The 27,614-nt window shown below is 49.4% G+C and overlaps 1 protein-coding gene and 1 long non-coding RNA gene across 2 annotated transcripts; both read left to right on the top strand.

The window, feature by feature from the left end:
* Positions 1-250: 250 nt before the first annotated feature.
* Positions 251-26,685, top strand: CYSTM1 (cysteine rich transmembrane module containing 1). The gene is made up of 3 exons (XM_084535864.1): positions 251-364; positions 9,053-9,300; positions 26,197-26,685. Exons 2-3 carry the CDS (start codon positions 9,072-9,074, stop codon positions 26,301-26,303), a joined length of 336 nt encoding a protein of 111 aa, XP_084391990.1. The 5' UTR covers positions 251-364; positions 9,053-9,071; the 3' UTR covers positions 26,304-26,685.
* Positions 11,667-16,930, top strand: LOC311444602. Its single transcript, XR_014697978.1, has 3 exons — positions 11,667-15,831; positions 15,903-16,040; positions 16,515-16,930. It is a non-coding gene; the product is annotated as an uncharacterized lncRNA (long non-coding RNA).
* Positions 26,686-27,614: the final 929 nt, after the last annotated feature.

The following is a 27,614-nucleotide window of genomic DNA, read 5'->3' as shown; positions in this document are numbered from 1 at the left end:
ACAACTGGCGCCTGGCAGTGCCCCCGCCTGCCCACGGCCCCTCGCTGCCTGCTCCTTCGCACAAAACCATCCAGCGTGGCGTAACCCCGCCCAGAGGATTATTTTTGTTTTATTACGATAGGTTTTTCCCCATTCCGCACACCAATCCACCACCCAGGAGGCTCCGAACCTCCCCCCCCCCCCACCATCACCTCAGCGCCTCAGCGCTCCCCCCCAGGTCCCGCCCCTCAAGGGGAGGAGCTCGCGCCCCCGCCCCTCCGCCATCAGCGCCCGGCTCGGGGAGGGGAGGGGCGGGGGCTGGGCTCGCGCTGCTGACGTCACCGCCCGCCGCGGGGCGCGCAGCAGGTGCCGGGCAGCGCCTCAGGTACGGCCGGGAGGGGGGCGGGCGGGCAGCGAGGGGGGAGCCCGGGCGCTGTGTGGGGGCTGCGGGGCTCTGAGGGCGGCTTGGCCGGGGCACGGAGGACGGGCAGGGCCCCCCCTTGGCCGGTAGAGGCCCAGGGAAGGGCCCCGGGGGGGGGGGTGAGGGCGTGTGGTGGCAGGGAGGGGGGCTTTCTGCTCACCGGTCCCCCCCCGACTCTCCTGCCACAGCCGGGTGGGCTCGGGGGGGGTTAAAATGAAGTGCGTGGTGTGGTGAATTCAGCAATAAGGCACCCAGCGTGGAAAATAGGCGCCTTATCCCCACGTCCACCGGTTGCTTTAATAAAAAAAGGCCTCCTCTGCTCGTCCGAGAAAGTTTTTTGGTAGTCAGAACCCTACAACTATATCGCACGGAGCGAGGAGGCAGCAGAAAATGCTGAAATTTGCAGCGTTTTGGTGGGCATCTTGCAGCGCGTTCTGAGGGTGGTCAGGGATTAACGTGTTTGGTAACCAGCTGCCCTGCACGCAGCGGTGTATTTTTAGTGAACAGAAACTTCCACAGCGCTGCTGGAGTTTGCCTCTCTAGTGCTCGGTGAAGGCCGTCGTCGTTAAAACACCAATTTAACGCGCCCCGAAGGCTTCAAGAACCGAGCTGCTCACCAGCAGATGCTGGTGGGTGCCCTGGCTGAGGAGGAATGTCCTGTAAGCAGGTGACATCTGATGGGTAGGGGCTGCCCTGGGCTGCTTCTGCCTCAGGTCGAGGGAGAGGGATGTGGAGGCTTGCTGCCTTGTGCCAGCCCCAGCCCTCAGCACCTCGCCGTGTGGGCCAGGCACTGAGGACTGGCAGTGTTTTACTGCTCTAAACAGGCATTCCTGTAAACGTGAGCATAGGTGTTCTACTTTTGGCAGTGCCCTGGGGTGATGGAGAGCTACCTGGAGGGCTTTGTGTACAATAAACAGAGGAGCTGCTTGTTTTCAGGGATAATTCTGTGCCTCCGCAGATTAATGTGTTACTTTGTGTTTTGTAGCAGGGCAGAGCACCCTTGTGTAACTCCTTCAGCAAACAGGTCTGCACTGCTTCAGGTACTTGTTCCCTGTGACCTGGCTGCAGGCTCAATAACAAGGGATCGTGAAAGCTTCTAGCGGGAGTGGCAGGCTTGAGCAGAGCTCGAATGCCCACCTTTGATACCGATATCTTCACTCAGTCAGTTCTCTGCTTTGCCTCGCAACTTCCTGTTCCTGACCCGAAACCCTGTGGCTCAAGTTGTAGAGAATGGTACTCTGTCATTTTTGGGAACTGAGGAAGGTAGCGAGAAGCCTGAGTCATTCAGACAGGCTCATTACTGCAGGTCTGGCATCCTGCCGCCCGCAGCCGCTTCCCACAAGGCATCCAAGGCTCTCACCCAGCACATCAAGAGGTCGCCTTCCTCCACGTTTCCAGAGCAGGTACACGCCCTGATACCTCGGGGGATGCTTCCTGGTTGCGGTGTGGCTGCCAGCATGTTCCTGCTGCTGCCACTGCTCCCACAGGGAGGACGCTGGAAGCTGCATTATGCTTCAGTGCCTGCCTGGCTGCAAGCTGGGACTGCAGGGTGCACTGGGCATGCACCAGCTTTGCGATGTAGATCTGCCCAATTGCATCCCTTATATCAGTCGTCAAAAAACACTGTTTCTTTCTGTTTCTTGTCATAATGCATTGTTAAGGCATCATTTGGTCTGACAACAGTGCCCTGGACACTTTACAGCTTCTTTTCAACCTATGATACAGTTAGGCAAAGGCTTTCTTGACAAAATGTTGTATCAGAGGTACTTGCTTTTGCCCCAAGTAGTCATGAGAGAGGATTCTTGTATATCCCCTATAAGCTATGTAAAGAACAGTGTTACAGCAGCATGTATGATGTGGAAAAGGAGGAAAAGCACAAGTGAGAAAGCAGAGGGAAAAATGTTTATCTCATTCCATTCTCCACCCTGTGACAAAAATCCCTTTTTTTTTGAGTAAGAAGATCTGAGATGCAGGCAATGCATGTATTTCTGTCTGCACATGCTGACTTTGCTGTGTCTTCAAAGCTGTCTGCTGCCCTTCCATGTGTTTTCAATGCACGTTTGAGAAGTGGGAAATATCATGCAGTCTGGGTAGTATCTTCCATCAAATCCACCAGTTTATCAGAGTCAGGGAGGCAATCGTGAAAGGCTGCTGCTGTTCCATTACTGGGATGCTGCCAGAGCACCATCTGAACAACACATATGAATGTATTATCTGTCTTGGGTGCTTATTAATCTCCTTGCCAGTCAGGCTCTTTGTTTCTCATTCTCTTTTCAGTTGGACCAACAAAGCCTCTTTAACTACTATTTGCAGAGTCTAGTTTAACTTGACGATCAGATGGTTTCACGGATTTTTGGTTTTGGTATTTGTTGTGCCTTAAAAATGTCTTAATACATCCCTTTAAGAGCAAAATATATGTTTGCGTATTTCTGGAACCATCTCTAATGAGGCATGTTACAAAAAGATTTGAACAAGCACACTGTACACAAAAAAAAAAAAACTTTCAAAACCTGAAACCAGGGTGTTAATGCTTGTATCTCGAATATGTTCCATCGAAAGGGCTTTTCTTTTTCTTTACCACAGCATGGTGCAGTATCAGCTGACGAGTGAGCACCAAGTGCTTTGGCTCTTCACACTGGAGGATCTGTGTTGTGAAACTTCCCATCAGCACAGTTAGTCTGTGCGGTTAAATCATGTGCTTTTAAAACTTTTAATCAGATGTTTGAAAATTTTGAAACCGTGTCCTGTAAGTTTGTGCAGTTCATGTGATAACAGTAATGGTGCAGTGGATTTGATCTCTTTTTCCACTAGCATTTTTATTGTAGGAACTACACGAGCAGCTCTCTCAGTTTGCTGCTGTGCATAACATGTAGGTATGCAGTTGACAGCATGTTGCAATCAGAAAAATTAGGGAGCAAGTTGGGAGGACTATTTTTGAAGAGTGAGGCAGAGCATCAAAGATAAATCTTAAAACTATGAAGCTCTACAAAGAGTTTAATGCTGTCCGTGTGTCTGTAGGCCCTTAAAAGCTGATCAAACCCCATATTTTTGAAACAAAACATCTGGAAACATACGTGCCATGCTGGCTTTGTCAAGGGGGTGTGACAGATAATGGGACAGGGCAATGGGATGGGTTGAAGTTTCAGTTTGGAGGGGCATGAGGGTCAGCCTTGTATGTCAGCAGGGCAGACTTGAGGCCTCTGTGGGCTTGCGGGATCATGGATGAGGTAGGACCCAGCTCGGGAGCTTTTGGAGGTTGATCACCTCTTCATCCAAACCTACACGGGTTCGGTCAGCAGAGGTGCCTGCTCTGGTGACTTCTACCATTCAGAACAGCTGCTGAGTATTTTGTTTAGGGAAGTTCTGTCAACCACTTGAATAAAGGTGAGGAAATCCACCACAGAGTGCTCCCTATCCCCAGAGACCTTTTAAGGAAATTGGTTGAAACAGAAGTGTTGTTGATTTTTCTTTGGATGGCACAGCGCAGTGCTTTGCACTCCTGCTTAGACCTGCATTTTGGGGAGCAAAATGGTTTTGAGCAGCTTTTTATTTAGCGGGTGAGTGCAGTTCTGCTGTGAAGTCACTACTCCAGGCTGATAATGCCGCCTGCTGCAGTGGGTAGGGAACCTCGAGAGGAGGTTCTTCCTGGAAGTCAACCAAGCAAGAAGGAATCTCTTACAGCTTATTCTTAATGCACCTTTTATGCAATCGCTGCGTGGAGCTTGGAAGGAAGCTGATAAGGGGGAAACACAGAACCAGTGCCATTTGAGAGCCCCTTGTACTGCTTTCATGTGGATACTGTTCATACGAAATACAATTTAAATTCTAGGCTCGTTGCCAGGAGCTGGCTTGTTGCTCGTTGATGTACTTTCCATTAGAACTCTGCATTGGAAAACGACTTCCTAGCGCTGCAGGCGTCAGCGGGGTGGGTTACATCAGGGCACTCAGCTGCCCTGCTCAGAGCCTGTGCCTCTCGCTGCGTTCCCTGACTGGAACCGTACCACAGCCAGCCGAATCAGTATCCAACGTCGTGCACAACGTGATTTCTCCTGACCTGAATAGTGTATGAAGTGTGCTGCTTGCTCTGCTGTCAGAAAAGCAAGCTTTCATTGCTAAAGCTTTTTAAAAACGCTGATATCCTTTGGGGGAGGGAGGGTTATCTTCAGTTTTCATTATACATATTTCTCAGATTTGGTAAATCTCTCACTTGTTTTCAGAGAGCTGTTTTTTGTGCTGTTCCCTATGCAATGGGAGGCTTTTTGCTCTGTTTCAATACCTAGATTAGGTCGTCATGGCCAGCCCCCCCCCCATCCAGCTTTTTACTTAATTGATCCATTTTCATAGGAGACCGAGTTTGAAGGTTCAGCCTTTCAGCAGCCCATAAGGACAGGGATTTCTTTGCAGGTGGGTTAGCAGCTGTGAGCACCTATGGTATAAAAATGCAAGTGGTTCTTATGTGTGTAGTGTTTTCAGTTTTTGCAGAGGTAACAAGGTGTTGTCGCTGCCAGCAGACATAAATTCCTGCTGGTCTTGAGTCAGTTTAAAAAGCTGGAATTGCACTGACCTCATAAGAGGGATGTGAGGGCCAGTCTTTAAGTGGCCTTTTTGGGGGAGGGAAGAGAGTAAAGCCAGGTCTCTTTGGTAGAGTGTGAAAGCTTTTTACTCGAGAACCCCTCAAGCTAACAGAAGAGCTTTCCTTCCATTGCACTTTCCCGTTTTCTCTTTGTTCTCGCTTGTTTTCCTGCATTGTGTTACCTTCAGACCAGAAGTCCTGCGTGTTCTTGGTCTTGTGCTGTGCTGCAGGGCTGCTCTTGTGACGTGGAACAGCAGCCAGATACCTAAATGAGGCTACCACAGAGTACCAGTTTAGGGAAAAATCCTTCCCGTTGATTCCTAAACACAGCTGGGATAAAGGTAATTCTCGTTGGATTCATCGCTGGATCTTACTGGATTCATAAACCCACTCAGAAACAGAATGGGAGGGAGCAGCAGGAGTCGAATCTCCCGAGGGGAGAGGGTCACTGCTGGAGTCCCATTACATGGTGATCTCTGGAAAGGGGTGAAGAGGTGGCAGCTTGTGCACAAGGAGACTTTTCCAGGACTGGTGAAACAAAGGCCGTCTCCAGAGATGTGGGGAAGAATCTCACAAGTCCCCAGGAGCTGGACTCGATGATCCCTGTGGGTCCCTTGTCTACCTCTGCCCTTCTGTTAGGGTAGAGGAAAGATGTTTGCTCAGCAGCGTGGAGCAAAAGTTCAGATATCTTCTGGAACTGTAACAGTGTATTAACATGCTTATTTCTTAGCAAAATCACTCAGTTTTGGTGAGGGGAGAGGGAATAGCAGCGTGTGTCTGAAGAGCATCAGAAGACTAATCAATTTTCTGTTATCCAGCAAAATACAGGGCGTGGTGGTTTTCTAAAGAGCTTTGTCTACAGGGTGCTTGTTGGGAAAGCCACAAGCATGCCGCGTGATGCAAGCTTGTAGGAGTAAGTGTGGGTTACAGCTCCTGTGGAATTAGGACAGGGTAAGAACCCACAGTAAAGCCTGATGATGCCCTTGACTAGGAGCTCAGGTATGTCTCTGAAAAGTATCTATTTAGTGAGTTAAGGCCCTGCTTTGCAAACACATACCTTGGTTTGTAAATAAGGCTGGTAAGCATGTAAAATAATGCATGAGTTGATGAGGGTTGGGAAGACATAAATGTTGTCATGCTGTTCAAAAAGAGCAGCTAGAGAAGAGTGTATGCATGGCAGTAATTGATCCTGGAAATGGGGACAAGGCAAACATGTTCCAGGAAATGTTCCTTGGGACAAAGCCCATTGCAGGATGGCTGACCTTTACAGCTCAGAGAGTGGGTGGAAGCTGTGCTTAGGACCTCTGGAGTGTTCCACAACCACCTCCTAGGCTTGCTGAATGCCTTCATGAATTTCTCAGGAGTTTTAATCTTCTCATTCATCACAAAAATCTCCAATACAGGTGCTGCTGAAACTGGTCTTGTTGGACGCTCTCTTTCACTTTTGACCTATTCTCGGTTGTGGTACTTACTGCTCTTTTTTTTAAGGGGAAAATTAACTTTTGCCCTGGAAAGCTATACTCTTCTTAATCTCATTCTTCTCTGTTTTTCTGTTCTGTTGTGATGATCTGACATCTCTGTGCAAGTGTCTGGCTGGTTCTGGTAGACTGTGTCTGGTTTTCTTGCCAGTCCCTCTGCATTAAGAGGCAGAAGCTCCATTCCCTTCCTGCCCATCTTTGAAAACCGAATTTTGCCGTGGCTCACACAAAGCTGTTTTTACCAGTGTTCCTTGTCTATGATGCCACCGTTCCCTTTTTACACAGGCTATTGCCAGACTCCTCTCCAGTTTCTTAAGCTCTTTGGCAGAGCTGCTGACGTGCAGCTTTCTTTATTCATTCACCACGGCTGCCTGTTTTAGCCAGGCTCTTGCTTTACCATATCCTTTGGGTGGAGTGTAAGCGTTACCAGGCACAGCCTTGTACAGGTGATGCCCAACCAACATCTTTCACAGAGGTGTTTGTGTGTGGCCTGCGTGGTCTGGCACTTGAGCCAGCTCTCCAAAAGTCTTTTGGGGTACAAGACGGGTGCTCGTGAGGAATCCAGGCAGCTCTGGGGTAATGGACAGGTTCCCTGCTTCAGTACTGAAGGCAGTACATGTATGTAGTCACATGCATTCACTTGTTCTTCCCCAGGAACTTGTGTCTGGCCAGTATTTTGGGCTGAGTTTCTGGGTTAGGTGAACGTTAGTGATCCATCAGGTCCCTGTTCTCTGCTCTGGTGCATCTGGGTAAGTTGAAGGGCTTGCTGCCTGCTCTGCCAGCTCTTTGAAGGGTGAGTTTCCCTGCTGCTGACTTGGTGGAGGTGCTGCAGTGCACCATGAGGGTTAACAAGCCTGAAGCTGGACTTCTGCTGTGCTTGATCACTTTAAAATGACAGTGAAGTGGTCTGGCTGGCCTGGCAGTGGGAAAAAAAAAAATCCTCTAATCACTGGCTCTGGTAAAACAGTTAAAACTCTTCTAAAAGGCATTAAAAAATGCCTATTGGAAAGGTAACAGCAGTGCACGAACAATTAACTGGAACAGCCTGGCTTGCACAGCATGAAGAGGACAGGGCTGCGTGAGGAGGACACAGCATGGTACCCACAGGGTGAGCAGCATGCAGGCAGGAGTGGCTGGTAAATAAGCAGAGAGCCTCTGCAGCCTCCCTGGGGAAGGACAGGCAGCTCCTTCTGAGGTGATGAAACGGCGAGCTGCAAACAAACAACATTCAGGTCGGTGTGCAGCCAGGGACTGCAGCAGCTAAACATAGCCTCAAGTCCTGACTCGGATGGCTTCTGCCTGGAGGGTGACTGCTTTGGGCTCGCTATAGGGTTACAAAGGTGAAATTCTTTAGCCTGGGTCATGCCAGAGCTCAGGCTGGATGTGCTCATGGTCTCCTCTGGCCTCAAAATCTGCACGCCTCCAAGAACTGCTGCAGAATATTGAGTGTTGAGGAAAATCTGTCCCAGCTGTGCTGGGCCATCCACCGTCTGAAGTGGGTCCTGCTGGCTGCCCATCAGCCTCTCCTCTGTAACAGCAGCTCTGAGCCTTACCAAAGGCAAGTCATGCTCCTGGTATTTCTCCCAAACGTCCTGGTATGGGGAAAGAGGTATGTGCCACAGGGAAATGGTGACCCTTCTCCACCGTATTTTGGTGGAAGAAAATAGCAGGGTGCAGCTGCTTAAAACAGGACGGCTCCTGGCCGCGTGGTGTTAGGGATGTTTCTGTTTCTCAGACAGAGAGAAGCTTCAGAAACCCAGTGTAAGGAATGTCTTGCTCAGTCACGCTGCTTGGAGGTGAATTAAAGTTGCATCACTGTGGTGACAGTCCTGTCTTCTGATGGCTGTTGCATGAGTAATGCATTGGATGGAGACTTCGAGGTCATAAAACCTGAAGTGTCTTTAATATTTATATATTTTATTTTTTTTTAAATGAGACTGAGCCCAAGGTTCTGATTGCTTTTGGCTGCTTAATGGTTCAGTTACGTATTACTGGAAGAATAGCTGATGTGCTGAGTTACAGTTTCATCAGGAAATTATTCCTACACAGCTTTGCTCCAAAGTGAGGGTCTAGATGCTTGTAGCAATTAGCCGAAGTGTAACGTTGTTCTACTCCAGAACAAAGCACACTTCAGCTGAGGATGTGTGTTCGCTCCTTCTGTCATTAAGGCTATCAAGTATGTGTCTTGGATAGGCTGCTTTTATGCATGTTTTCCCTCTTTAATATTGACAGAAAAAGGAAGTAATCACCTTTAAAGCTCACTTAAAAGCAATTTAGTCATGAGTAGAAGCAGAAATCATTTTCTTTGCAGTAGCAAGACTGTTAAATGTCTTACAGTGAGTAGCGAGTGCATGATTGGAAATGAGCAAGTTGCTCTCCTTGCTCTCCTGTGCTAAACCTGTCACTTAAAAGAAGTCACTTCTGCTCAGGCTCTGCCCTGGGATGGAGTTAAAAATATCCTCGCTGCTTGTCAAGGCACTTTCAGGTCTGGTTGTGTCAAATTCCAGCCCCCTGGAAAGCAGTCTGAAATGGGATTTATAAGCTTGTGGATGAAGCAAGTTGAAAACAAACCAACTCTTGTTTGTGTTTGTTCTTCTGCAGGACAGATTCCGCATCCAAAATGAACTACGAAAATCCTCCACCCTACTCCGGCCCGGGACCGACTGCCCCTTACCCACCCTACGTACAACAACCAGGTGGTCCTCCTGGCCCCTACCCTGGCTATCCTCCCGGACCCCCAGGGCCGTATCAGCCAGGTCAGCCGGGTTATCAGGGTTATCCGCAGTATGGATGGCAAAATGCACCTCCACCTCCAGGACCAGTGTACGCAGAGGGGCCTAAAAACACAGGTACGTCGAGCAGCAGTGGCGCAAAGCAATCGTAACCTTTTGGGTCTTACAAATGCGTGAGTGCACGTTGACCTTGAAGTAATGTGGTTATCAGGTTCTGGCGTTAACAGAGCTGGGGGAGGTGGAGGCCTGTTTGAGGTAGGTGTTCTGATTATAGTGTGTTTTCCTGCCTGATTTTGCAGTTTCATGCCTCTGATAGTTCTCTGGCCCTTCAGAGGTACTGCTGAAGGTCCTTGATGCTGATCTCTGAAAGGAATCCGTATGCTGAGGTTGTTACACACGCTTGTTGCTGGCTTTAGATTTCCCACAGCTCTCGTTCTGCCTGTCTCGTGACTGATAAAAGCTTATCTGAAAGCTGCATAGCTGAAACAGTTAAAACTCAAACGTGTGGTTCTTACTCAGTTAATCTGCATCAATTTTCTTGAGCCCATGAATAGCTGTCCAAGTGATGTTGTAGTAGCAGTTGGAATAATTCCTGAGCTTGTGTGTGTTCTCCTGAAGCTTTTACTGTGTGAGGGTGCTCTTGTGGGGCACACTGCAGGGCGGGGACTGCTGAGCCTGAAGAAGAGACGGCTCGGGCAGGATCTTATCAATGCCTATAAATACCTGAAGGCAGGGTGCGAAGAAGATGGAGCCAGAAGAAGAACATGGTCCTATTCAGAAGAACATGGTCCTATTCAGAAGAACATGGTCCTATTCAGAAGAACATGGTCCTATTCAGAAGAACATGGTCCTGGGCAGCCTGTGCTAGCTGTCCAGAAGTCCCTTCCCACCTCAACAACTCTGGGATTCTGGCAAGGTTGGGTCTGGTCCCTGCCTTTTCCACACTGAGAAGAGAAGTGTTTAGTGTGTTGTTTATTAACTCTGTTTTGCTGGTGAGGACGTATAGCTAGAGACCAAGTTTATTCTCCTCAGTGTTTCATTGGCTTTGGTTTTAAAATCTCTGCTTATGCACTGTGGAGTGTGTACTCCCCATCAGCATGGGTACTCTTGCTGCCGTACCAACTCCAGTGCCTTATTTTGAGCTTCCTCAGTGATGATAACCTCCCTGTAACAGTAACCTCCTTTCAGGGAGGTTGTGGAGTCTCCTTCTCTGGAGATATTCAAGGCCTGTCTTGACACCTACCTGGGCAGCCTGCTCCAGGGAACCTGCTTGGGCAGGGCAGGTGGACCCGATGACCTCTTGAGGTCCCTTCCAACCCCTACAATTCTGTGATAATTATACTAATTCCTTTGCTCTGTGAAGCTGTCCTTAGCTGTTGCTTATTGAAGTCATTCTCCGTATACCATCCTAAGCTTCTGGGACATGTGCTAGTAGGTAAAGCCTTCTCAGGATTGGGGTCCATATGATTTTGCTGCATTTTTTGAGATAACTGCCTTCTCAGCCCCTCTGTTTTACCACTTTGTGTTACTCTGACTCAGCAGTGCACCGTGATGAAGATAGGTTCAAGGCCCTCGTGTTATGGGAAACTGGAACTTGAGACAGTTCCTGGTAGGAACTATTCACTGTAGTGAATCCAAAGGAAAGTTGACACACGTGGCTGGACAGGCTGATCTGTGGAAGGATTTTTTTCAAGAACTTGTTCTTCCAGTATCCTTGGTTGAAATGGTGGGTTTGGATTCAACAGCTAAAGCCAGTGTACATAAAAGTATCTCTGGGGATTTTAACTGATGTGAGATGTCAGGGAACTTCTGGTGTGGGTATGGCCAGAGAACCCAAATATGAGAAGTGAACAACTGTTTTCAGTGATGGTAACAGAAGTACACACAAGCTGTGTGCTCAGCTTCCTCTGTAAAAGGGGAAAACCTCAAGGGTCAGCCTTTCAGAAAGAGGAGGCGGCAGCACAGAGATGCTTCCTACTGCTGCTACCACATGTACTCAACGTGTAACCAGAGTTTTTATTGAGAAATGCACATTGTTCTGAAGTGGCTAATAGGCATGTATTCTCAGGGAGAAAAATTCCCAGTCTCCTATGTAGAACACTTCCTTTACTTGGTGCGAGTGTCAGTTTGCTGCTGTAGCCATAAAAAGGGATGCCCTAGCAGAGGCTGAAGGAAGAGGTCCTGCGCCTTTGGACAGTCTGACATTGAGCCAGATCTGCTGCTTTGGATGCTGAAAGGATCCCGTGTCAGACTTGATCAGGAAACTGCACTGAACACCCTTGTGCTCAGATCAGGTTTCTCTTCCACTCACAAACCTGCGACCAGATGGAGAACAGGCTGGGAGATTGGAGGGGACAGATGTCTTTCACTGACCAGGCTTGTGCTGCAAAAGGCAGGGTTTTGCGTCAAACTGAAGCTAACACAACTCTTCTTCTGCAGAAACAGCTCCTTCACCCCACAAACCAATAATCTTCCGGTAAGTCACGCTTCTGAATTGGCTTCCTGTAGCCACGTGGGCTCTGAACTCAACCTGGGAGTCAGTGACTTGCATTGCTCTCACAAGTAAACGTGATCACGGAACGGCTGAGGTTGGCAGAGGCCTCTGACAGTCATCCCTTCCAACCCCTGTGCCATGGTTTTACCTGGGATAGAGTTAATTTTATTTGTGGAAGCTCATATGCTGCTGTGTTTATGGTTTATGATGAAAACAGTGTTGATAACACACCGATGTTCTAGTTGTTGCAGAGTAGTGCTTACACAGAGCCAAGGACTTTGCAGCTTCTTGTCGTGCCCTGCCAGCAAGGAGGCTGGGGGTACACAAGAAGCTGGGAGGGGACAGATCCAGGACAGCTGACCCCAACTGGCCAAGGGGATGTCACATACCGTGTGGCATCGTGTTGAACAATAAAAGCCAGGGAGAAAGAAGAAGGGTGGGGAAAACATTTGGGGTGCTGGCACTTACCACGTGTAACAGTTTCTTGGGAAGACAAGCCCTGTTTGCCTGGTAGTGGCTAAATGCTTACCTGCTGATGGGAAGTAGAGAATTAATTCCTTGTTTTGCTTTTCTTGTGTGTGCAGCTTTTGCTTTACCCAGTAAGCTGCCTATGTCTCAGTCCGTGAGATACAGGGGGAGAGTGCCTCAGTGGCTGTGTGGTGCTCAGTGGCCTGCCAGGGTTAAACCACAACGAGCCTGCTCAAACAGGGTGTCCCACATAGAGATCCAACGAAGTTGCAATTAAAAGGCTTTATTAATAACAACAAGCTGTGAAGGAATATGGTGGCTATCCTCCATTAAAGCCTTACTGGTGACTTGTGACTGACATCAAATAGAAACAGCTGGAAGGTCAGTACTGCATGGATTTTATATTCAGAGAGTTATTTATTATAATGCTCAGTAGATGTGCAGATGCTGCTATGTCTCTCATCTGCACTGTGTTAATGCCACATATTATAAGGAAGAAGGAAGGAGCACAAGTCATTTTATATTCCAGAGTTGATATCTGTATTTCAAAAAGGCAGGCTTTGCAATAACAGAAGTCTGCTATAGTCACTAGAAACGTTTTGCTGTGTTAAGAAGCAAAATCAAATCATAGATAAGATGTCAGGAGCAAGGATGAAACTTTCAAACCAGATGGTACGAGAGTCATTGGGGGCGGGGAGGTTTATGCCTAGTGCATTGATAGGTATTTGCACACAACTTCTGTGAGTTAAGGAACCCTCTATATTGTATTCTGCTGACAAACTCAGTTCAAATCATATGTGAACAGAATAATTTACTAGTGGAATTGTGAAAATAAAAGGAGCTGCTAAGTTTGGTACTTCTGAAGAAGTAAACCTGCCTTAAGAAATTCTTTTGGAAAAAGTTCTTTAAGGTTTAACACACTTGAGAAAGAAGCTTCATCAGAGCTTTCCAGTTTCAGGTGCCTATTTTTAACCACTTAGGAGGAAAAACAAACAAAAAACCCACAAACTTAATTCCTTACAGTTTATATCTTTTTTTTTTTTTTTTTTAATCGGCATTTTAGCTGCAACCAGAAGCCAGGTATTTCCAGCACTTGGGCCATGTGTGCACTCTTCAGCACTCTGTTTCCCCAAAACATGCAAGAAAACAAAATGCTAGAGTCCGAGTCACAAGTACTACAGGGCTATAGCAGTGCTTTTGGAGGTGCTCTTCAAAATGTCCAACGTGATCAAACGGCTTATCACAGTGTTGCACATTGCTTGGTCTCTGCTTCTTGTGAAGTGATAACAGATGAAGTATCAATTATTGCTTAAGTCATGCTTGTAACTCTCAGTAGCATATCTTTTCATGTGTTCCATAAAACAGTAAAAATTTAAATGAAGGGTTACATTTCTCAGTGGAATGTGGTGTTTGGTTATGTGAGAGGATATTTATTAATGTTTGCAGAATGAAGTCAAGTCTATAATTCTGTTTTTCTGCAAAAGTTTTTCCTCTTCTCGATTCTCCTTCCATTAAGCATCTATTTTTGCACCTTTGGCCAGTCCATCATGCAGAAACCCGATCTTTGTTCTGTGGACGCCTGAACAGAAATTTTCTGAGATAGCTTTTGATGAGGCTTGGTTTAATGATCACCTACAGGAGTGTCTAATATGTAACTGATATCCCTTTAAAAAATAATTTTAAAAATCTATTATGCTAATGCTGTATGTCTGTTTCTGTGGCTGAACTTCTAACGTCAAAAATTGTCATCTAAATTTAATGAAGATGTTGGTATCTAGCTAGCTAGTCTGGCATGACTTAATGTGGCTCATCAGTCCATGTGTTTCCAAACACAAGTTATCTGGGAAGAGCTACTGCATGGTTGCTTTCCTTTGAGGGTATGTTTTGCTCTTCCAGGTGCTTGCTTAATCTTACGAATTAAGCTATTCCAAGGAATTACATTGGTACTTCCGAACAAATGTGTGTCCACACTGAAAACTAGGAAATTTGGTCTGTGTTAGGATTTATGCCTAGTTACTTTACTGTGTAGGCAAACTGCAGGGGTGGTCTCTTCTGTTGTGAATTATATTTGATGTGCTAATGTGTGGAAGCAATCAATTGTGCATTCCCAGTGGATCCACAGATGGAAATAATTGCTGCTGAGGCACTTTGGCTCTAAATCTGTCATATACATGCAACCAAAATCTGATGTAAAGTATCATTTCCATGGTGGCAATATTCTTTTTAATCAGTCTGTGGTGTGTCTGGAACAGTGATGTACCTAGCATCTCCAACTGGTGCTTGAAGAAGAAAACTCATACAACTCACTCTCAGTATTTAGAAAATAAAATAAAAAATCTGTACCTGAGATACAACAGGGAACAGCTTATGCTTAGCGCTGGTTTTCCACCCATGCTCCTGAGAAGCTGATGAGCTGCCAAGGTAAGCCTTGTGCCCTTGCAGCTTTCAAGGGCTCATAACTGACTCTGTTCATAAGAAGTAGACAACTTGACTTTTACCTTTAGAGCCGATAACTTATATGTTGAGCTTGAGGGATGTTATCCCTCATCTGATCCAGCTTCCTGGCTCTCTAAGCTGACTTGTGTTGATTTCTGTCTGCGTCTTTCTTGGTGTAAAATCTGAGGGCTGCTGTCATGTCTGTCTGCAAGTATGAGCTCCTGGAGTATAGGAGATTTACCCTTTGACATCTCTAAGTGCTTTCATTAGCTAAAGAGACCTCACCTGCACCAGAACAAAGCTGGGAGGGATGCAGCAGCAGGACAATTGTGTCCGCATGGAGCTCGATGTAAGGAGCCAGGCCTTCTTGAGCAGCAGAATGCGTGCTTAGGAGAAATTCCCTAAAATATCCAGAAAATATCTTCCTTCCCCACCAGTATTTTTTGTTATAGAATTAATGCAATGTGTCCTGGCATAAGGAAACTAAAATACCTGCTGACTGGTCATCAGGTACTTCCTTGTCACCATAAAATAGAGGTGAAATGTAACGCTGCTATTGATAACGCACTGTGAGAAGTGGAGTGGGCCAAAGTACGAGTGACATTCTTCATATGTAATTTCAAAAAAACTATTTGTTAGCAGTTTGCACAGCTTTGATCTTTTTTTTTTTTTTCCCACTGATACATAACATAATAGATAAGGCTGTGTGATTCTGTGCTAAAGGGAACCAGGCTCTGTCAGCAGCCGTTCCAGCTGATGGCAAACAGCTCGGCATTGCATTTGACCTACTGCGTGCAGGGGTGGAAATCTGAGTTCTGCAAGTTGACCACTGGCAGCACAGCTTGCTGTGATAAGAGCAGTAGTCACGGTGATGACGCCAGCCTCCGAATGTTTGGCCAGCTGCAAGAATAAACAGGTCACCCTGCTACAGAGACGCTGCCTCCTGCTAGAGGCGTGGATTTTTCCTCTTTGTGGCGCTCGCTGTGGAGAGGAGGGGATTGTGATCGCTCTTGTTAGACTTCTAGGTGCCTTTCAGTGATTTCCCCCTTTGTTTCTCAAACTGAGTTCAGCCTTCTACAGTAGTTTACTTGGAAGGCAACACATAGCAATTCCCTCAGGCTTTCTCTTTCTCTGTTGAACCTTTCCTCGCAGCCTACCATGGCATTGAGTTTATCTGTTCCTGTACCTTCTGGACCTGCAACTCCAGACAGACGGGATCCTGGCAAGAAGCTGTCAGGCACCACAGCTAAGTTGGCAGGTGTTCCCTTACCTGCTTCTCGTGATGCAGTGCTTGTTTAACCCGGTGTTCTCTTTGCCCCAGACCTGCTGTGTAATGCCTCTTTCTGTCCCTGGCTCATGCCTGCTGGCCCCACAAACAGCAAGGGCTGCTTGCTGGCAGACAACACTGTCCTGGCGCTGATGTTCGAGGTGTTCTTACCTGCTTTTCAATCCTAAGAAGGTAATCTGAGAAAAATGCAATGCAAAGAAAGGGATTTCCAAATTCAGGTCCTTTTTCTGAAAACATGCTTCATAAAAACTGGCTGAACCCTGGAGAGTCTGGCCCATAGCTGACTCGATTGAAACAGGCTGCCAGTCTGGGCAGCCTCTGTTAGCTCAGCACCTACCCTGGGCGTGCAGCAGGTGGTGTAGGGCAAGGAGCTGCACAGCCCACGGTGCTCCAGCCCTGAAGGGACTGCTCAGGGGCATTCTTGTCACCTTGAGCAACTGTTCATTGTGACATGTTCAGTTTGCTTTAAAACTGGACTTTTTCCTCCTGTCTGTCACCCAAAACACTCTTTTAAAAACCTTGTAAGACCAAGTTTGTGCTGCATAAAATCCTCCGAGCCAGGACATGTTCAAATGTGGAACGAAGGATGATTTTCACTTAAAAGCCTGGCTGAAGCTGAGGAGTGTGCTGTTCTTGTTTTTGCAGTTGACTCGGTGGAAAATTGACCCTTGCTTTATGACTAAATTAGGATTTTCTTGGGAAAACAAATGTTAGAGGAAGTTCTCAAGTTCTGTAGGTCTGGGAGATGTCCCTGCATCAGCGTCTGTTGCAGTGTGGAAGAAAACTGAAGGATCTGAAGCCCTGAACTTCTGTACCCTTGAACTGGGGGGAAGCTGGCTTCTCATGTGACACCGTCTCCTGAATGCCTTCTAACCCGTGTGCCAGGGTCCCTGGTGCTTCAGAGGTCCGGTTGGTACCTGCTTTACCCCAGAAGAGTCCAAGTACCTGCTACATAAGGTGTGCTTTCCTCCTAAGAAGTGCCTGTAGCCCTTCTCCTCAGAGATATTGAGCTCTTCCTGAGCACATCTGCACTCCATAAATGCTGGTTAGTGTCATTTCCACAGGCTTCCCGTGTTGTCTCAGTCTCTGAATGACAACTCCACGTGATCCCTGTGTGTTCAGGTGAGGAAGCTCTCCTCTTTCCCATCCCGGAGCTCAGCTGCAAGAAAACCTTCTGCAGGGCTTGTGGCTGGATGCACCCTGTGCTCTGCACATGCAGTCTGCAAGAAAGAAACTTCACCACTGTGCTAACTGCAGCCAATGCAGCACTGAAAGTGCTTGCTTGGCGTGCCTCTGCGGTCACTTCCCTGAAATGTGTTGCCTCTTCAGCTCCCTGAAAACTGAAACAGCTCTCCAGGGTGACCACAAGGGCTGCTTGGATTTGTGGGATCCGAAAGGTTCCTCACCAGCCTGGCGGATGAGGTTGTGCAGCCACTGGTCGGTGATGCTGCTGTGGGCAACTGCAGGCAGTGCCTTCTGCTGGGGTGGTGTAGGGGACGTGCTCACTGCCTGTTGTCTTGCACAATGCTTGATTTTTGGCTCGGGTAGCTCTGGGAGTAGAGCTGTTCATGTTTATAGCTGGGGTTCATCAAACTGAATGTTCTGCAACTTCGTAGGTTTTTTTTTGCTTGGGAGTTCACTGTTGTATTTCCACCTGGCTCTGACAGGTACCTGTTTTATGAGTCCGCTAAGGCTTTTCCTGAAATTTGAATACAGTATAGGTAGAATATTTGTCCTGCGAAAACCTCTGGTCAGGACAGAGCTAGAGGACTGGGGAACATAATTTTACAGGTATGAAGCTGCTAAGATGCGTCTGCAGAAAGAAGGAAGATTTTCTTGCCAAGGGAGCTGCGAGGTGCATCTGTGCCCTAGCTCTGCCCAGGAGGTCTTGTGGCCATGGAAGGAGGTGCGGTGTGGAGAAGAGCCCTGTTGGCAGCTGATGTGGAAGTTTTAGCTGAAGTACATGTTCCCCAGTACTGCAGCCCCTTTTTTTCCGTGCTTGCTGCTAGCACGGATGTACTCCTGGGTATGCTGCGGTCTAGGGAGGTCTAATTGGGTCACCCTTCCTTTTGTGGTGCTGGGTCTGTGTACCTGCAGTGCACCACCCAAAGCATGCCTCAGAAACACTGCATTTGTGGTCCCTATCACCTCTGCATCCCTTGAGTGCTGCTAACACCCCTCTGCTGACTTTCTTTAGGCAGGAAGGATCAGCTGGCAGTGCCCCAGCTGAGCAGGATCCCCAGGTGGCCACGTTCATGGCTTGCTTGAAGTGAGGTTTTGCTGTCGACGTGGATGTCATCCCTGAAATAGCTGGACAAAGGCCAGAGCCCCACTGGCATGCAGCAAATTTTCTGGAGGGGCTCAAAGGCCTCTTGAGGGCTCTGGGCTGCTGATGCTCCCTGTTTTTTGAGGGGTTCTGTGTGTAAGGCAGTCAACACCTGAACGGAGCAATGCTGTCTGTGCGAGGGCCCTGGGAAAGCACGGTCTCGTTGTGGTAGCAAAGCCTCTGTCACTGTACAAGCCTTGCAGACCCACTAAAGCACCGGGCTAAGTCTAAGGTCATGGTTTTAGTTTATACCAAACCGTGTGAAAAGTAATGCTCATGCCTTTCGCTCGTAGAGCTAATGATTAACGTGCCACAGAAACACAGAACAGCACGGGTGGAAGGGACCTCAAAGATCATCTGGTTCCAACCCCCCTCCGTAGGCAGGGATGCCACCCACTAGCTCAATGAGGTGTGAACAGAACCAAAATATGTGTGCTTAAGATAAAGCGGAATGTGTGTGAAATAACAAAGTGTTGTAGTGTTTGTTTTAAAAACAAGGTGGGAGTTACTTGCACTGGGTCGTGCAGACTGTGTGGTTACAGGGAGTGCTGCCATATTCACAGCAAGCATGATTCATTGTGAGCTGCGGTCTTTGAAGTTGATTAGAAGATTAGAAGATGGGTGGGTCTGCTGAGCTTATATCTTGTTCCATCCTATTTTAGAAAAAAGCAATGGAAGTGGCAAAATGTGAGCCTGTTAAAAACAAAACCAGCTTGAATGCCTCTGAGAATAATCACCCGTATTTCTGTTCTCCATCGGATCACCAGTCCCGGAGTGCTAACGGGTTTCTGCTTGTAGCAGGAGAGACTTTGGCACGTCATGGGAAATCAGAGGAGTTTTTGACCTTGGACAAAAAAAGAGGCACAAAGGAGGTAGTGAAGTCCCCAGTAAGGTGTGCCACAGCGAGCTGGCTTCTGTTTAAAGGAGCCATTCATGTTTCTGATATAAAGCATATAAAAACAGCCGTTTCCTTGATTGACAACAACAACAAAAATATGTCAAAGTTATTGCAGCAGGCAGCCTGATCCCTGTTAATGGAAGACGGAAGGAGGAGTACTGGGAAACTGCTGGATAAAGCGAGCTGGGGCGATGTTGGCTTACATCACAAACATGCTCAGCTAAACTTACTGATTTTCAGTGGTCTGGGTAAGGCGCTTAGGGGTTTATTATGCTACGTCTTAACCCTGTTTACAGAGGATCTTCTGCTTTTGAAGCAGCACTAATGCATAGACTAGAAAGAGGGAGTAAGGGTGCTGTAAGACACCCCTTGGCTTCCTTGGGTTGGTCACTGGGTTTCTATTATTGCTTTGAGGCTGATGTTCAGCTCTTAGTGTCCAAAATAAAACAATTGCTGTAGGATGTTTCTAGCTTAATGAGAGCTCAGCTGTTTATTTAGCCTTCCTTCGAACTGTTTTTCACTCCGTGCACTTTGATAGCTGCAAGTGAATGGTCACCCAGCCCTCACCTGGTCTGCTCCTACCCTCTCCTGTGTAAGCTGCATACCCAACGGGCTGATGAGAGAAGCTTTTCAGCATTAATTCTGTATAGCTGTAGTTAAAGTTTCTCTGGCATGCATGTCTGATGAATTGTCTCCACGCTTTCTGAAGTACTGATGAATCTTCAAAGTGATCATTAAATCCAAAGTATAAAGGAGAGGAGGTCGTTTCTATTTAGGATGTTGCCCTGGTGCTGTCAAAGTCTGAAAACCTTCGCTGGTTGTTGTTGGTAGTTATTTCCTCTCCAGCCAGGTTCCTGCTTTGTCTGAAGCAGTGTTTGGAGCCGGTCCCTGTGAGCTGGTGGTGGCAGAGCAGAGCTGCCCTGCTGAGACTGAGCATTTCAGCGAGCGTTTCATAACAGTACTTGATGCGTACTTCAGAAATGCTTTGTCAGGATGTCCTGATCGCTTAGCTGTAGTTTAAAAAATTTAATGGATTAATCATAAATACTTTAGGCAAACTCTTCTTGTACGCCTGCAGTCATAGACAGGTTACCAGAAATTGCACAGGGCATCGTGCTTCAGCTCTGCTTTAAGGTGTGGGTGGTTATACAGCGTGGTCTTCCAGCAGATCATGTAGCTAAACTTGATTTTACTGATCTTTGAGATATCAGCAAACCCACAAAACCCTTTATTGGTTTGTGTGGTAGAATGGAAGACTTATTAGTCCTGCAAGGGCGTTGCATGAGTGTTAGCGTTATCATTTGACAGCTCGTGCCTTTTGCATGCTCTCTACCATTGCTCTCTGGTAGCTTGTTGCTGAGCTACCCCACCACGGCAGGCAGTCTGGGAGCTCCTCCCAGCACGGTGCTTTGGCTGTGCCTGAAGACAGAGCTTTCTTCATTCCCAAACCGTGTTACCTGCTCTTCCTGCTTTCTTCTTGGGCAGTTAGCAAACGTGTACGGACTAAGCGACCCCTAACTTCAGGCAGCAGCTCTGGAGGCTGAAATCAGCATCTTTAAACCAGGAAAGCAGCATCAGCCCCTGCGCTGGGACCACAGGCAGCTGGAAGAGGTGGAGGGCCACTTCCCTGCTCCCCCAAGTGGACGGTGCTGTATCTGGGCGTGAGAAGCTGGGAATCCTCCCACTGCTGCAGCAAAGATCAGGTTCTCAGCTGCTTGTCTTCCAGCAGCCAGCTGAGGAGATGTGAGGCAATGCCATTGAAGCAATGTAACCTCCCAGTGTCCACCGACCGGATTTGGGAGCGTCACACGCTGCAGAAGAACTTCTGGGGCACAGGAGGGTGCCGGAGTTCTCCTGGGTCTTGCTCAGGCTGAAGCTGTGAGGACTTTGCTCTGTAGCAAGTTTAGGTTCTTGCTGTTGTTTTCAGAGGACAGAGCCAGCCTCCATATCACCAGGAATCCCAGGACTACCCTGCATGTTCTCCCAGACCCTTTACTGCACAAACCTGGATGTCTTCGGGCACTGTGGTCCTGCATTTGGGGTGTGGCAGTGCTGTCAGCAGCAACCCCGATGTCCATGGCTCTGCAATAGGACAGCTTAGACTGCACCTAGCAGCCAGTTAGAAACCAGTGCTGCTACAAGCACATTGACTACTTCAGAAGCAGCCATGGAGAAAACGCCCTCACCTGCTTGCCCTGAGGGATGGCAGGAGCTGCTGGGCATCCTTTCCCATCTGACTGTGGGCAGGAGGTGATGGGGGGGTTCCCCTTAACAGCGAGGAGCTGTTGCCCTTCACGTGTGCCCTTCAGCAGGCAGTGTGCACCGCTGGAAAAAACACAGCCTCTTTTTATACAGGGCTCTTGGGTCAATTGATAAGTGTTTGGTCTTCATTCATTGTCACAGAACCCTTCTCAGAGGAAACAAAGGCACCAGAGAGTTAGCTGCTTGTTCAGGCCTCCTGGATTTGCCAGGAAAAGAAGCCCGAAGGCTTTTCCCGGCCTGAAACACAACTGCCTCCTTCAGTCCGTGCAAGCTGGATTTGTTCTGTGCAGCCCTGCCCGCTGCCCTCCTTCCTGCAGAACGAAGCCGCGTGGCCGGGTCTGTGCAGGGGCATTGTGTGGGGCAAGGGCTCGCTCCTCCTCGCAGCTCAGCTTGGGGTTAGGCCAGGCAGAAAGGCAGGAGCTGAGATCAGTGCCTGGCTGTGCAGCTTCTCCCAGCACTGCCGGAAAGGTAAGGCTGCACGGGCAGCTCTGTTCAGCCACCACCTCTTCTGCAAAGCAGCGCACGGCTTCTCCATTTCCCACAGCTGAGCCGTGCTGCCGTGCTCTGCTGCTCCGGGAGCCTGCTTGGCCCCTGGGTTACAGCTTGCACTGCACAAGGGTGTACAGGGATACAGGGCTTCACATCTGGAAGCGTGAAGGTCTTCCAAACTCACATCTGAGTGCAAGTTTGTGGCTGCCAGCTGGCTGCAGGCAGGTGGAAGGGAAGGGCCTGACAGGTCCTGTCTGCTTTGGGATGCGTTACCCGCCTTTGGGTGGGATGAGGCTGTGGTCCAGCCTTTCAAAGCCGTGGAAGAGGATCCCTGGAGGAGGCTGGGATGCTGGGCTTGAAAGTCATTCACCTGGTTATGCCTTCCCTGCCAGCACAGTGGGGTTCTCCTTCTCTGCCAGGGGAGCACTGCCCTGGTCTGTGTGCGGCTCCTGGTGGCTCCTGGTTTCCTCCTGCCTCACACCGAGGGACGGGAGGTGTGTGCCTGGCAGGGAGTTGGGAAGCCTGGGAGAGAAGAGCAGAATGGGCAGCGGTGCTGTGCTGGAGACACCTGGGGTTCCTCTGGAACTGGGCTGTGCCTGCACTGCAGGAGTTGCCTCCTCTTTGTTACTCCAGCTGGCAGGAGGGAGGCTCCCTGAGGCCGGGGATCCAGGCCAGGAGAACCAGGCTGACAACAGGAGCCTTCTCCTGCCCAAACCTCTTGTCAACACCACACGTTCAGCTCCTCGAAGCAACAGCTATCTGCCTGGGTCAGGCTCTTCTGTTTCTCACGTAGACCATAACAAATGGACCCAAGAAAGCTCCAAGGAAGGTCATGTGCTCGCCTTCAACTTGTGCTGCAGTTTCAGATGTGATAGCCAAGCTCAGAGAGGAGGAACCAAAAGGAAACTGTTCATCTGCCCTGAACTGGCTTTGGAGGCTGGCAGAGACACACTGGACTCGTGTATGAGGTACTGCTGGCAGAGCCACATCCACACCAAGGGCATATGCCACGCATAGGTACAGGAAGATCTCTGCCATCCAGTCCCACCTGGCTGCAAGGCATCAGCCATGAGCCACGGTCCCTCCTGTGTTTCATGCAGCTGGTACGCGTGGCAAAACCCAGCAACCTGCTGGGATCCTCTGGTTAGCCCTCAAGGCGTAGAGCTTCAATGAGTTCTGTCCGTGGGGTCACCGGGTCCACCAGCACTGAGAGGTGTAATCAACCCCACGGCAGGTAAGGTATCTAAGGGCTGCCATCTTCTAGCTTGGTAAAATCTGGCTGTGCTGTGGATGCTGAGCAGGCAGAGCCAGAAGAAGAGTGCCCAGTCAGCGTGCAAGGTGAACAAAGCTCATCGAAGCCACTCAGCACCTGGTGGTGCCCTGGCATGTGAGAGGGACAGCGGTGGAGTAAGGACTCATCACTGCCCTGACTTCCTAGGGGAGGAGGCAGCCACGTGCCTGACTGTCGGGGAGCAGCTGCTGCCAGCCTAAACAAACAGCAAGCAGACAAATAGCAAATGTACTTCTAGTTACAGAAGCTGGCATCTCCCTAAAAACTCTGCCCTGGGTGTCTGTCCAGCCTCTCCTCCCTGCAGCCTGGGCAGACCTGACAGCAGGAAGGTTCTTGTTACCTTCGTTGTGCTGAAACTGTAATTTTTCTTGTGCATGAAAGTGAGCCAGCAGCAAGGAACCGACCTGTGCTTCTTCAAATCATTCTGTTCCAATCCTGGAGCTTTTGGGACAGGCGTTTTTCAGTGTTTCTCTCTTACGTGCATGTACACTGGAGCATGGGGCATGGGGAAGAAGCAAGATGAGTTGGACGTGCACGTGCAGTTGCAGGGCTGTGATCTTGTTGGGATGCAGCGATTCAACTCTGGACAGCTCCATCCCACCTCACCACTCCCTCAGCCTCCCTCAAAAGGACAAAATATGATGGGGAGGAAAAAAAACTCATGGGTTGGGATAAGGACAGGGAGATCGCGCACCATTTGCAGACATGGGCAAACCAGACTCAGCAAACTAAAGTAACAGATGAGGGTAGTGAAAACTAAAAGCAAGCTGAAATCACTAAGAGCCAACTGAGTGTTTATGGTGTAGGGTTAAAGGGAAGATGGGGATAGGTGACAGGATAGTGGGTGTTTGCTCCAGGCCACCTGACCACATAAACCAGGCTCATGGGGCCCTCTATTGACAGGTAGCAGTAGTGTCACACTTGCAAGCCCTGGTCCTCACGGGGACGTAAACCATCCTGGCATCTGCTAGAAGGACAACACGGCAGGGCATAAGCACTGCAGGAGGTTTCTGGAGATCACTGCTGAACACAGACTCCTCCAAGTGACAGAGGAGCCAGCAAGAGGAGCTCTGTTCCATCTCATGCTCAACAAAGAACTTGTTGGGTATCTGGAGATCAAAGGCAGCCTTGGGCTCAATGATCTGCATAGCTGTCTTCCAGCTCAGGATCTCATTATGAGATTCTTGGATGCAGTGACCATGAGGCAGTGGAGTTCAAGATCCTAAAGGTAGGATAGAGGGTACACAGCGAGCTCCCAACACCTCTGGGTGTCCGGATAGCAGACAAGCAATCTGCTGCAGCCTCCAGGGACAGACTTCCCAGCTCATTCTGTCCCCAGGAAATCCTGGCAGGAGCCTGCTGGGATGCTGGCATTTCTCCTCTGGTTTTCCCTCCTTTTCTGGGGACCGGCTCCTCCTGGAGCAGCTCGTCTGATACCACCATGCTTACACCCCTGATGGCAACTGCAGCAGCATGTCCATGGGCCATGCTTGGTGTCAGTGATGTGATGTTGTCCAGCTACTCAGTCCTTCCTGTGCTAGGACTCCAAGAAGTGGTGGACCTGAGCCCCCAGTGGAGCACAGTTTGCTCTTCCCTAACACCATAAGCAGATGCCACTTGGTCCTCTCCATCACCGGAGACTGGTGGTGACATCCAGCAGCAGCTTTAAGCATCCCAGAGCAGAGAGATTTGAGCCTTTCAAACATCCTCTTGAAGGAGGCTGATGAGCTTTGGTGCTTGCTGGGGGCTGCCAAGTTGAAGACCAGTTTTTTACATACCTGACATCCATGGAGCAGGTTTTATAGGCTATAAACCAGCTGCACAGCATGCGCTCTGATCCCTACAGATCTGTGCATTCACAGGGACATAGCCAATAAAGTGCGTGTCTCACAGTGGAAAAACCGCAGGGCAAGCTGTGAAATGGGGCGTCAGTGCAGCCCTTCACAGCAATGTGCAAATTCTGGCTAATCAGACCAACCTCAGTCTGCTTCATTACAACTTGTCGTCATCCTCGGATTCAGAGAGATTGTGTGAGCGTCCAGGGTTGAAGTTAGGTAAGCTGAAGCCCTCACAGAATTCAGTCACGGCCAGGGATGTCCAAGACAATGAGAAGGGCTTCTGTAAGAGCATCGGTGAACAACCCCAGGCACCAGGACGTGCTGGGGGCACCCAGCCGGAGAGCAGCCTGGCAGAAGAGGCCCTGGGAGTCCTGGTGGACACCAAGTTGAACACGAGTCAGCAATGTGTCCTTGCTGCAAAGAGCAAAGTGTCCTGGGCTGCATTAAGGCCAAGTGTTGGCTGCAGGTCGAGGGAGGTGATCCTTCCCTTCTGCTCAGCACTGGTGAGGCCACTCCTGGAGTGCTGGGTCCAGTTCTGGGCTCCCCAGGACAAGAGGGACATGGAGCTACTGGAGAGAGGCCAACCAAGGGCCATGAAGGTGATGAAGGGAGAAAAGCCAGAACTACCCAGGCAGAGGGACAGCACACCCAGCACCAAAGCCTTACAGAGTGAAAGAAATCAGGGAGGTGGCAGGAAAGTGCAAGGAGAAGGGAGTGAAAGAGAGAAACTGCTGTGTGCTGACCGCAGCCTCCGCCTCCCAGTCCTCCTGTACCCACCAGTGGCCGGGGACATGGGTGACATTGAGGCTGGGAGAGGAAGGGAGGACAGGTGTTGTGTTAATGTTTGTCTGTCTCACTACCCACGTTTATTTTAACTGATGATAAATTAAATGACTTTTCCTTAAGTTAAGCCTGTTCTGCCCCCGATGGTGTATGGTAAGCAATCACCCCGTCGTTATCTTGAGTGGGGCTCTGTGGGTTGCTGCTGCCGTTGGGATGAAACCACGGCTGGAGGCTCTGTCAGACCCTCATGGGAGCTCCGCACGTGCCCTGCATGCACTCACCTGCGCATCAGTGGAGGCACCCTTCGAGGATCAGCTCCCTGCTGCAGTCCTTGGGGGATGTGTAACTGCCCCTTCGGCCTCGGGCAGGCGTGGGCGAGCCACCAGAAATGCCGGGGAGCCGACAGGCCCCTGACTGACCGAGCTCTCTTGTCCCTGCAGTGTACGTCGTGGAGGAGCGGCGAAGGGACGATTCAGGCGAGAGCGCCTGCCTGACGGCGTGCTGGACCGCGCTCTGCTGCTGCTGCCTCTGGGACATGCTGACCTGACTCTGCCGAAGCCACCTCTCGTACCTCTTACTGAGTGCTATGCAGTCTCCCCACTCCTCTCCCGACTCCTTTCTGTTACTGTAATCAACGCTCTGCTTTGCACAGCCAAGAGTTCCTGTCTGTCAGTCCTAGCGCCTTGTTGGGGTGGGGGTGCACTCCTTATTTTAGTAAAGGGAAATCCCTTTTTAACATTTCTAAGACTTTTGTTGTAACTTTGAAGAATGTGCTCGTGGTGTATTTCAGCCAAAGGCATTCTGATGAAATGTATATTTATCAGTTGAAATTTTCCTAGTCCTAGAAATGAAGATATATGCAACAATTAAAGCCAACAGTTGATTTTCTTTGCTAGGTCACGATTGTTTCAATAAATCTGTCCTGTAGAGAGTGTGCTTCCCCCATCACTGTCTGTTCTCAGCCTCCTGCCTGCACTGACTGCGGTGCAGCAGTGATGGACCTGGCTTCAAGCAGTTAGGAGGCCTGATGCCACTTGGGTGTTTCCAGCATCATGCTGTAGAGCATCAGCTTGGTAAGGGTAAAGAGATGGGTGACAGTAAATAAAGCCATGGATTAATTTAGTGCTGAGGCGCTGCCTGAGGCAATGGGGAGAAATCAGGCATGTCGTGCAGAAATGAGGGCTTCACCAGGGCCCCAGCAAGCCTGGGCAGAGCCTTCCCCATTGCCACGCTAGGCCAGCGCTGGGCTTGGGCACGAGGGTGAAGCTCGGCCCCAGCTCTGTGCGAGGCTGCCCTTGCCACTGGGCTCCCCTGCCCAAACCCAGCCTGCTCCGTGCCCAACAGAGATGGACACATGGAGCAGGGCAGACATCTCGCACTCACCTCCTGGACTTCTGCTTGGGGCTGTAGGGCTTGGCAGAGCCATCACTGCCCAGCAGCAAGCAGCAGCGCCGTGTTCATTGGGCCCAGCTCCACACGGGCCCAGTGGCAGGCAGGAACCAACGCAAGGTCCAAGCACCTTGTCTGGGCCCTCCTCCAGGGCTGCTCCTGTGAAACCGCAGCCCCAGCATCCAGGTGTGACACCCAGTGCCATGCATCACAGCTCAGACTACGGAGTCGCTTGCTTGAGGGAGGAACACGTAGTAGGACGCAGGGACAAAAATCATTCAGGCTGGCCCAGGACTTGCTATGGGAGGTTTAGGGGGCAGCAACCAAAAGGCAGGGGTGGAGGTGATTTGGAGCAGCTCGTGACAGCCTGATCCTGCCAGCTGGCTCCAGCACAGGTCAGGAGCTTGACTGCAGCCACACGATGCGAGGGGTGCCCAGAGCCAGCAGCACCCTGTGTCTGTTGGGGTGT

This window comes from Aythya ferina (genome assembly GCF_964211825.1).
Source record: "Aythya ferina genome assembly, chromosome: 14".
NCBI classification, from domain to species: Eukaryota; Metazoa; Chordata; class Aves; order Anseriformes; family Anatidae; genus Aythya; species Aythya ferina.
The sequence above is the reverse complement of the archived record's forward strand: the minus strand, read 5'-3'. Positions and strand labels throughout refer to the sequence as shown.